The sequence below is a fragment of the Camponotus floridanus genome, unplaced genomic scaffold, assembly GCF_003227725.1.
Source record: "Camponotus floridanus strain SB8 unplaced genomic scaffold, Cflo_v7.5 scaffold18, whole genome shotgun sequence".
Taxonomy (NCBI): Eukaryota; Metazoa; Arthropoda; class Insecta; order Hymenoptera; family Formicidae; genus Camponotus; species Camponotus floridanus.
The window spans coordinates 2,155,298-2,166,021 of NW_020229303.1; the positions used below are offsets into that span (position 1 = coordinate 2,155,298).

General features: G+C 34.7%; 1 protein-coding gene across 4 annotated transcripts; it reads left to right on the plus strand.

Moving 5' to 3' along the window:
* Positions 1–3,103: 3,103 nt before the first annotated feature.
* Positions 3,104–9,239, plus strand: LOC105254256 (transmembrane protein adipocyte-associated 1 homolog). Of its 4 annotated transcripts, XM_025407513.1 has the most exons (8): positions 3,104–3,501; positions 4,315–4,508; positions 4,581–4,876; positions 4,962–5,158; positions 5,247–5,307; positions 5,383–5,569; positions 5,662–5,791; positions 7,245–9,239. In XM_025407513.1, exons 2-8 carry the CDS (start codon positions 4,360–4,362, stop codon positions 7,395–7,397), a joined length of 1,173 nt encoding a protein of 390 aa, XP_025263298.1. In that variant the 5' UTR covers positions 3,104–3,501; positions 4,315–4,359; the 3' UTR covers positions 7,398–9,239. The 4 variants fall into 4 exon arrangements, with proteins under 4 accessions (XP_025263298.1, XP_011261112.1, XP_019884000.1 ...); XM_011262810.3 differs by having other exon boundaries at positions 5,662–9,239; XM_020028441.2 differs by lacking the exon at positions 3,104–3,501 and adding an exon at positions 3,529–3,764 and having other exon boundaries at positions 5,662–9,239.
* The last annotated feature ends 1,485 nt before the right edge of the window (positions 9,240–10,724 follow it).

Below are 10,724 nucleotides of genomic sequence, written 5' to 3' on the forward strand. Positions count from 1 at the left end.
AAAAACCGTCTCACAAATTTATAAAATTTTTCCACACGTGTTTATCTCTGCTTATTATTTTACACATCAGATATAAAATTTCGAACGATAAAAATTTTTTGAAATATTGATTGCATTTTGTGAACATTATTATAAATGAATTTTATATTTGTATGTTACAGACAACTAGCTTCGATAACAACAACTCCGCTGTTGCGCATCAGTGCCGGTGAGTGAGAAAAACTTTTATTTAACTTTAAGATAACGGATTCGTAGACATTGTAGATGTAGATGCAGATGTAGATTGTAGTAAATCCGTTGCCTTAAAATGGATGAGCTAAGATAGATTAAATTAAATAACTATTAATAAATTCTTTCGAAATGCTTTGCATCTATTGCGAAAATGTATTAAAGTATTTATTCAAAAAAAAGAATCAAGAAAAGAAAATTTTTTTGTAAAGATTTTGTCTAATTTATGAAATAAAGAGCATGCATTAATAATTTTATCAATTTTATCAATTTTTGATGCTACTTTATTTTTATAACGCGCACTTATTTTATTCTAATTTCTTATAGTTCATCCATCATAGAATTTGTTTGTAGATATTGTTTTGAAACTTTAACTTAATATAAAGCCAAATGGTTAATTAAATAATTTGTAATATGATAAAAGTTATACAGACACATGAATTTTATATTTTATTACAAAATATAATATAATATACAGTATACAAATACAGTATACAGTATACAGTATACAAATAAAATATAATATACAGAATTTGTAATAATTTGGCTTTATTTGAGTTAAAATGAAATTATATTCAAATATTTAATAAACGATTGTAAAATTGAGCGATCGTTACGATGAGCGTGAAATATTTACGCTCATTTACCGGTAATTAATCGGCAAAAGAAGGAGTGTTTATCTCTTTTTTCGATCTCTGATTAGAGATCGAGGGAGAAAGTGGCCAGGATCAACGAAAGGTAAATTCAACTGGCCTGAAGAAAAGATTTATACAATATCACGTAATGTCGGACATTTATTCACGCGGTTAAGGCATGCAGTTAGAGAATGTAATTAGGGCACATAATTTAAAATATACGTGTTTAGAGATAGGCACGAATAATTTCACTTAATCGAGAAATAGGATTGTTAGGGCTATCAGGTGATTATTAAGATTTTTTAATTTTCCTTTCAAGAAGTAGAGGATTGTTAGGACTATTATGTGATTAATTTAGGTGATTAATATATTATGTATCTTTTAAAGAATAGGAAATGTAGGTTTAAATAATATTAGGGAAAACAGATTAATAAATATTTCAAATTAATTATAATTAATAAAAAAAATATAAGGCTCAAAATATAAAATTAAACAATCAGTTTTAATAGCAATACGAGTCAAGTATCGATTTTATAACACAATTATTTATTATACAATCAAATAAATATGGGCCAATTTATTAAGAAAAGTTAGCGAACGTTTCGACCCTATTTTTGGCTTATCTTCAGCGCAAATGTGATGATGTGATAAAAAACAATAACAAAAGGTTTTATATCGGAGTCAATTACAAAGTGTGCCGTCTAAAGTAATAATAAATGCCTCGGTATCTCATTATTTTGACGATGCCTGTAATAAAATCAGTCAAATTTGTTAAAAAAAATTATTTAAAATTAAAAAACAAAAAGTAAAATAAATTAAATAAATAATGTAAACTAAAAATAAGTAAAAAAAATAGAATAATGCAAAAAAAGGGATTGTTAGCGCTATTAGGTGATCATTAAAATTTTTTTAGGAAGGGACAAGTATGACAAGTGATGATAATTTTTGATGTTAATACAAAGGAATATAATAAACCACATAATAATCCAAGAACTCGAAGAAGAGAATATATTGGATAGAAATACATAGTGATTGGAATCTGAAAGACAGTATGCATACAACCTATTTGTTAATAGTAATACTATTTTGTAATTATATTAAATTTTATAATTTAGTACATTGTATTATCTAAAGTATTAAGCACAAAAATATTATGCTGGTATGAAAATTATAATAAAAATATAAAAATAAAAATAGTGTTAGCATATGAATTCTTTATATTTTATATAAAGGAAGAAACTTAAAATATTTTGCAATATCTATATTTTTCGAGTCTTGATTATAAAAACTTCAGAAGAATCAATTGATATTAATTTGACAAATTCTATACATGTATTAATATTTAAATTTTTAAATAATTAAAAAAAATGATTGATAAATATCAAAGATCAGTTTACTGCTAATTAAGAAGATTGATAGAAATGCGGTTAAAAATGTTTTTATTCCACAGCAGGCATTTTGTGCTTTGTAAATAAAAAGATATAAGTATGACAAGGAATATAGAAAAATATTTATTTCATCTTTGAATATTACAGTATCTTTCGCGATTGAATAATTTATTTACCATCAATTTATTTACCATCAAACATACATAAATATCTTGTTATACAGCTACCGACATTTCGCACTTCTGAGAACATTCATGAATATTGTCTTTGTAGTTCATGTCCACGTTTTCAATGTCTATAGAGGGAGTATCGCTTTCACAGATCACCTAAAAGCAGGCCATGACATCTCTTATTAGTCTTCTCTCTGGTCTCGAATGCGACCAATTTCATATGTTAAGGCATTATTGACGCCTATTGTACGTACAAATTCATTTTTACAATTATGACTATATATTCACTAAATAATTTATTCACAAAATTGGCACAAGTTTATCTAAAGTAGTTTCAAAAATTTATCATACAAAGAGATCTGTACTTCCTGCTGGTAAACAATCCATCTAAGCTAACGTCACTCGACCGAACTACTGTCACTTTACTCTAACCTACTCGTCACCAAATCACATGTTCGATGAGCCTCGAGTCCAAACAAACGAAAATAACTATTCCCTTTTTCTAGTTTCATTCAGATAAGTTTCCAACATGTTGAGGACCAAGGTTGAAACCGATAATCGCGTTAATTAACGCAGTGCAGAGGATCTGCGCGAGGAGGAGAGTCGTGAATCGTGGCGTCACCTGTCAATACCTCGGGACGGTGCTGCGATTCTACGAGGTGGGATTTAATCGGGGATGGGAAAATCGCGTCGAACTCTCGATAAAGCATCTTCCGATTCCCTGATGCTTGCCCGCGCGATTTAACGTCAAAATCCACCCGATATCGCAAGGACGAGCGCAAAGCTGAGCTGAATGGATCCTGGAATCACTCGAATCTCGTAGCAGAACGCCAATTGAAGCGCACGAGCGTGAAGGAAGATACGATAGAGAAAGAGAGACAGAAAGAGAGAGAGAGGGAGAGAGAGCGAAGGAGACAGCTGAGCCAGCGAGAGCGAGACGGAGACAGAGAGAGAAGAGCGTAGATACTCTGGAAAGTCGGAAGCATCACGAAGTTCGTCACGCATCGTGTGCCTGTCACGGCTGGCTGATAAAAGCGCGCCGTTTCCCAGGGAAAAATGAGAGCGATGTCTTCATACTCGGTAAACCTATTAACGGTCTCATCCAATTAGCCAAGTCGGCTGTCCAAGACTGGACGTTGTGTCAGGCGATCGTTTGACAGCTACACAATAGGCAGCTATTTATCGATTTTTCCGTAACGTTAGTCGTGAAATTCGTGCCTCGTCGAGGAAGTTTTAGACCCTCGAGCCCGATCTCGGGACCTGTTCATCTCGTTTGTCGCTTCCGCGTCGCGAATCGAAATGTCAAAGACGCCAGTGACTCTGAAAATATTTTAGGTTATGTTGTACGATAGCATTTGTTTTGTTGCACCGCGTACAGACGCCAATAATGCCTTGACGTGAAGTTGGTCGCATTCGGGATTAATAATATCATTTCATTGGACTCACTTCACTCGAAAGTTATTAAGTTATTTTAGCTTGGCGGAATTGGACTCACTTCACTCGAAAGTTATTAAGTTATTTTAGCTTAGTGGGGATAGAATAAGCTTGAATCTATAAACACCACTCGCTTTAAATAGGAGTTATAATATCAGCGTTTTTAAATCGAAGTTAGAAACCTTATAAACTTAATCAATGGCTAGATATTATTAAGTTATTATTAATCTCGAATGCGACCAACTTCATGTGTTAAAGCATTATTGGCGCCTACTGTACAACGGTTAAAGATTGTTTAAGGCAACGTGACATCTCGCTAAAAATTTCACGACTTTCAACAAAATCTTTCAACGAAGTCAGCTGTTCGATTGTTTTTTTTTGGGGGGGCTCAACAATCAAGTTGTTTGTACTGTGATTCTATTGTTTTGACGTTTCATTCTGTGCATTGTTTGTCATCAGTGAAACTGGAAGGAGAATCTGACAGAACGCTCGAGAAAATAGGAAATGTACGGCGCCGAGAGGGAGGAAGTGTCTGAAAGCTGGTTACATACGTATGATCTGAGCAGTACTATGATTCCCAATATAAGTACGGCCATGGACGATGAGGAGCATTTTTGCAAGCTCATCTTATACAAAGAGATCAAGGATTCAAGGTACGATTATTACTTATCATTTACCACGAGATAATATAATCAACTTGACAGATTTCATCTGGCGTCTTTCAGAGTCCGAATATGGGATGTCATCATTCTAGTACCGAATCTCTTGTTCCTTCTATTCATCGCCATGCGATTCAACAGAGCGAGGCTTAAGTTACGTGCAACGAGTAGTCCGATATTTTTAGCATTTTACGGTCTCGTTATTTGTAACGTAGTTATATCAGTCGTACGCTGCATTGTATCGATGACAGTAAATGCAGCGGCAACAGTTGGCGGCAAAGCCGACAAGGTTTTGTGGGTCACCGTGAGATTTTTTCTACTATCTACCGAGATGAGCGTTGTTATATTTGGTCTAGCGTTTGGTAAGTGACATACTGGTGTTCGAAAAGGAGGAAGAACCCGCACAGTATTTATTAATATGCAATTTTCATTTTGTTTCCTACTTAGGCCACTTGGATAGTCGTTCTAGTATTCGTAGAGTCTTACTCGCTACGTCATTTATAGCACTGGCATTTACAATCACTCAAGGAACGTTGGAATTAGTTTTGCCAGATGATACATTTCATATTCCCAGCCGTGATTTTTACGTGTTTGGTCATGGTGGTATGATGTTTTGGTTTTGTAGCAGTCTCGTTTTTACTACGGTATGCTTGTGCACATTTTTAATTTTTTTTTCTTTCGTTGGAAAATTTATACATATATCGCTGAATACGTCTCGATATCGCTTTTTAGATATATCTCTTCATATTAATACTGCCATGGACACGGTTACGGGACCGCCTAGCACTTCCTAGTAAGCAGTTCTTATCACAGATTATATAACGCTTCTCTGATTGTAATTATTATATATGTACGCTTCCTATTGCAGCACGGAAAAGCTTTTACATTTATGCTGGAACGCTAGCGACATTGGATCTAGTGCAATCAATTGGCGCAGGCTTTCTAAACTACACGCAAAATCCAGTGGGATTATGCATTGTAGACTTCACAGCAGCAGTGTATTTAAGTCTTTTTACTCCTTTGGTTTACCATACATTCCTATCGGAATTCTTCGGGTAAGCCACTGCAACATGTAGCAATATGTTAGCAACACGAACAACTGGGTCGTTATGCATGGCTAATATTTTGTAAATTATTCTGTTTTCAGGGTTTCACAACCTTCGATAATGTTCTCTTACAAAGCGCAAGTAGATGACGCAATGGACGAAGACACAGTATCGTTACCGCATCAACAGAGTTTTTCATCCTTGAAAACCGACAGCGATTACATCTATCAGGTCCATACTCCTTCTATTCACATACCGTTGTATGATTCTCAAGCATTGAAATCCTTCAAGCAGGGAGCTTCTCTTTATTCCTTAACATCAGCTAAAGATCTGAAAAATAGCGACTCGAGCACCTTTGGTTCACCAATTAGGTCATATCGCTCGACAACCGGTATTAGAAGCTTCGGTAGAGATCTCAACACGGTGAAGGACACCTCGGAATTGGCTGATTATCCTTTGATTAAATCCGACCCTTTGTCGACCATCCAAAAGAGTGTGCCGGATCTAAGATTTTCCAGTCCGAGCCGGAAAACCGTTTCTGTCAAGTACGGTGGACCCAGTAACGTCTCGAATTTGCTCCTCTCGCCCGATACCGCTAGTAACTTCCTCTACAAACCGAAAACGATCGACAGTAACGTTAATCTGTATTCTCAAACGAGAAAGAGTAGCTTAGAAGGTGTATTGGATGGCGCAGCTGTAGATCGCGCGAATATAGTTGAGAACATTCCGCATGGACATGGTAACTTTTCGGAAATACCTCAAGTTCCAGCGTTAGAAAATAGCCTACAATCTATTTTGGAAAGCGGGTCGCACGAAATTGAAAGGGAGGATTCCCAAGAATCTCGATTAAGGATAAGCGATGATTTAGCGCTTCAAGAGAGCGCTGCTACTCTAAAGCCGAGCTATTTAACGACGGGAATTTTAGACACTGAATTCTTCAAAATTTCCTCGGATGATGCGTTACCTGATATATCTGATACCTCGAATGTTACACAGCAATTATTTCCTAGCTCTTCTCGTTCAACTGTCGCCTACAAAAGAAACCAAAATGATTCGAAGGCGGGAGATTCGGGCGGCCTAAGTGATTATTTGCTATCTATAACATCTCCAAAATTCGAAAAGCACAAAAAGAATAGGACGCAGCAAAATCCCGATCCCTCTCAAGATTCAGATACACAAACTGAATCTTTGTAAAATAGCTTATCGCTCTAGAGTCACTGTGTCTGTAGACCATGGATGACTTGTCCAAGTTTTACATTGATTTTATCAATAATTTTAAGATACCATTTTAGAGCTTGATTTAACTGTAAATATATTTTAGCACGTTTAGAGAATCATATATAAAATTAAACATATTGATGTAGTCAATGCACTTGGTTTCATTTATTTACACTAACTTTGGGCAATTTCCCTTGGACAACGATATCATTCTGCTTCTTTACGAATCTTGTAAATATATATTCAAGAGTCAAACGCACCTGTTTGCACCGTGCTTTCTAACGCAATAGTACACGCGAGACACGATGTTTCTGTTATAATGCTTGGATGTTTAATTAATGAATTTAATTTCACCGGCGTTGTATTAACTTCACGGTAATTTTTTTAATTAATTGGTTGATTGACTGATTGATTGGAGGCCTGCCTCGGAATGCAAAGCGGAATGTTCTTTCTTCTTTCTTTGCAGAATCACAGCGTTTATGACTCGACCCAGTTTGACACGAACGCTACGCCAATCAACCCGCTCTACGCGGCGTCTCTTCAAAGCCCAGATAGTATTACCGGTTACAGTATAGACAGTCAAGAGGCACCGAATCCGCCAAATGGTTATCAGCAATGAACTTATCGCGCATATCGATTCGGTGTGCTACAGAAAAAGCTACAGAACAAACCTGGATATATACGAACAATTATTTCAACGGTTAAATTTTACTACGAATTTCGTGAGAGCCCCTCTGAAGAATTCGCTATTTTTCTTCGAAAGGAGCGTATCGTACACGAAGAAAAAAGTTTCGGAATTGAAGTAACGTTATGAATGATCTAAGGAAGGATTCTAGTCGTTCTTAGAGAATTTTCAAGGCCGTAAATAAACACGAATTGCTCCCGGTCTTCATGTGATAGTTGGCGCTGATGCGCCAAATTGTGATCGCAAAATGTTGGAAGAAATCTCGTAAAAACTTGGAATCTCTAGATGGTTTTAATTTGCTTTATTGTTAGGGCCTGAGGTTCTTTCTCAAAGGATAATTATTAGAAGGTGTACAGCATTAATTTATATTATTTTTGTACTTAAATAGAGACTTTGGGATCGTCGCGCGAGTGAATCTTTTATAGCACGTGAAAAAGTAGAACTTTTTTTTCAACCAAACGTTTATTTATTCCAAAGTACGTACAAGATGTATAGGTCGTTTTAAAATTCGCATACTACTTCTTGAACGCAAACACTAGTCTATCTCTTTTTTTTTTTATTCATTAAATATATCTTCATCTAAATAAGGAGAATTCGGTGAAACAAAATTAGAAAATAAAAATTTATATCAACATTCTTTAAAATTATCCCCGTTATAATGGTTAACAATAAGTAGTGTGCGACTTTTGCAATGCCCTATGCATGTAGTGCAATCAATCTCATAGCGGAATATCGTCTTCGTCTCTATAGTTTCGTAATGAAAACTGCAAAAAATTGGTGTAACGGCCACGGTGGGATATCAGAAAGACAAAAACCAAACACTTAGATTTAACTTTCGAATCTTGCTTATCGTTTCTCCGTCCTTCTCATCAAAGTGGACGTCGTATCGTTCTAAGGTGATCCCTCCTTGCGCGTGGAATTACGCGCAAGCGACAAGCCGGACACGCGCTATTTTCTTACTTTTGCATCGAAAATCATTAGATTGATTATATAAGGACAATAGGAGTCATTAAGATTGAAACACGTCGCGGGCGGAGATAATTTTTTAGATTTAAGAAAAACTCTTCGACGCTCCAATAACTATTACGGAAGACTCCATCCATGATGTATATACATAATCTGTATTCTAATGTAAAAGATATCGTACTATTTATATATACATTAATATATATACACATTATATATATACATATATTTATCGATATTATGTATCTCCGTAATCTGACGTTTCAACTGTCAAAACATTCGCTCCTGCGCTGTCCGCTTTTTTTTTTTTTTTAATCGAACGTTTATGGTTTATGGCGCAGAAGGGAAGATAAGAAAAAACATATACAAAATTAGTATTATTAGAAAATTGACGAAATGTTTATCACACATCATGCGACATCCCCAAGACGTGATCGTAGATTCACGAGGTTGTAGATTCCTCCGTTTTCCTATGTGCATTTTAGAGGAAGGAAGACTAAGAGGAACGGAAGAAAAATCACAAGTGATAATGTAACTACGTATTTCCTAGCGTTTAAGCCATTCGAACTTGTATATAGCAAACGGAACAGCATGAAATAGTGTATTACACGAGGAGTCTCTCAATTGCTTTTTACCATCTCCGACTGTCAATCACCCCGCACTCTTCACGAACGTTACCTGCGACCGTCTGACCGTGTGTGATTCTTTTGTAAGCATCGAGTGCAGTATATAAGGCAATATTATGTGACCGCGTCATATAGATATAATTGAAAAAAAAAGTAAAATAAACATAAATTACAATTCACTGTACGTTTTGTATTTTTTCGAAAATACGAAAATCTCACGTGGCTCCATCCGCGCGTGATGCCCAATATACAGGGTGTATCTGAAATGATGCACTAAACTTTAGGAGCGTGTTCTAGAGGTCAAAATAAGACTTTTTCTTATGAACATTTCTTATGGGGTCCGCAAATGAACCTCTCTCCGAGCTAATATTCGAAAATGTGACCATACATCCGCAACGCAAATGTATTTATCTCTCAAAAGAGGGTGACAGATAACGTCAAAATATTTTTTTTCTAAAATATAGCCAATTTTTAATTTTTTCCCCAAACTTTAGAGGCCTCCAGCTTGGAGAGGGGTTTATTTGCGGACCCATGTTCATAGGGAAAAGTCTTATTTTGACCTCTAGAATCCCTATACACAATATTCCTAGGATATTGTATAAATATTATTAACTGTTAATAATATTTATACAATATTTTAGGAATATTGTGTCTTATAAGGATACGCTCCTAAAGTTTAGTGCATCATTTCAGATACACCCTGTATATTATCTTAAAATGAATTTACATATTTTATGATTTATAATTTTCTAGTCAAATATTATATATTTAAATTAATTTATGATTACATTACCCCTAATCTAAAACAATGATCTATTGAATATCTATTGAATATACAGGGTGTCCCATTTTAATCCATCCAATCGAATATCTCGAAAACCAAGCTTGAAAGAGAAAAATGTTTCAGACAAAAGTTGTATGGTTTCAAGGGGGCCATAAGATGGTATCATTGGTTTGACCTTGAAGAGTCATTTGAAGATCACACAAAGGTCACTTCAATTTTTTAAAATAGAACATCCTATATATTTTTATATATTCTTGTAGCTCATCTCGAGATCTTTCCAAAACACTATAATAAAGTATTTCTTCATTGAATACTTTTCGAGTTATGAGGCTTGAAATAATTTCTTAATTTTACATAAACCATAAAATATATAGTAAAATATTCATTTTTCGATTATCTTACCTTAATACTTTTATGTACGAAATAATGAGAGGAATCAATTGATGTAAAGAAAACATACAGTTGTTTTTAAGAAAAAATATGGAATTTGCAATTAACAATTCCATATTTTTTGTTAAAAACAACTGTATGTTTTCTTTACATCAATTGATATCTCTCATTATTTTATATATAAAAGTATTAAGGTAAGTTAATCGAAAAATGAATATTTTACTAGATATTTTATGGTTTATGTAAAATTAAGAAATTATTTCAAGTCTCATAACTTGAAAAGTACTCGATGAAGAAATACTTTATTATAGTGCTTTGGAAAGTTCTCGAGATGAGCTACAAGAATATGCAAAAATATATAGGGTGTCCGATTTTAAAAAATCAAAGTAACCTTTGCATGACCTTCAAATGACTCTTCAGGGTCAAATCAATGGTACCCTCTTATGGCACCCTTGAAACCATACAACTTTTGTCTGAAACATTTTTCTCTCTCGG

Coding starts and splice junctions, on each gene's coding strand:
- LOC105254256 (XM_011262810.3), top strand. CDS start 4,360: ATGTACGGCGCCGAGAGGGAGGAAGTGTCTGAAAGCTGGTTACATACG. Junction 4,877..4,961: donor TATATTTGGTCTAGCGTTTG/GTAAGTGACATA, acceptor TTTCCTACTTAG/GCCACTTGGATAGTCGTTCT. Junction 5,570..5,661: donor TTCCTATCGGAATTCTTCGG/GTAAGCCACTGC, acceptor TTCTGTTTTCAG/GGTTTCACAACCTTCGATAA.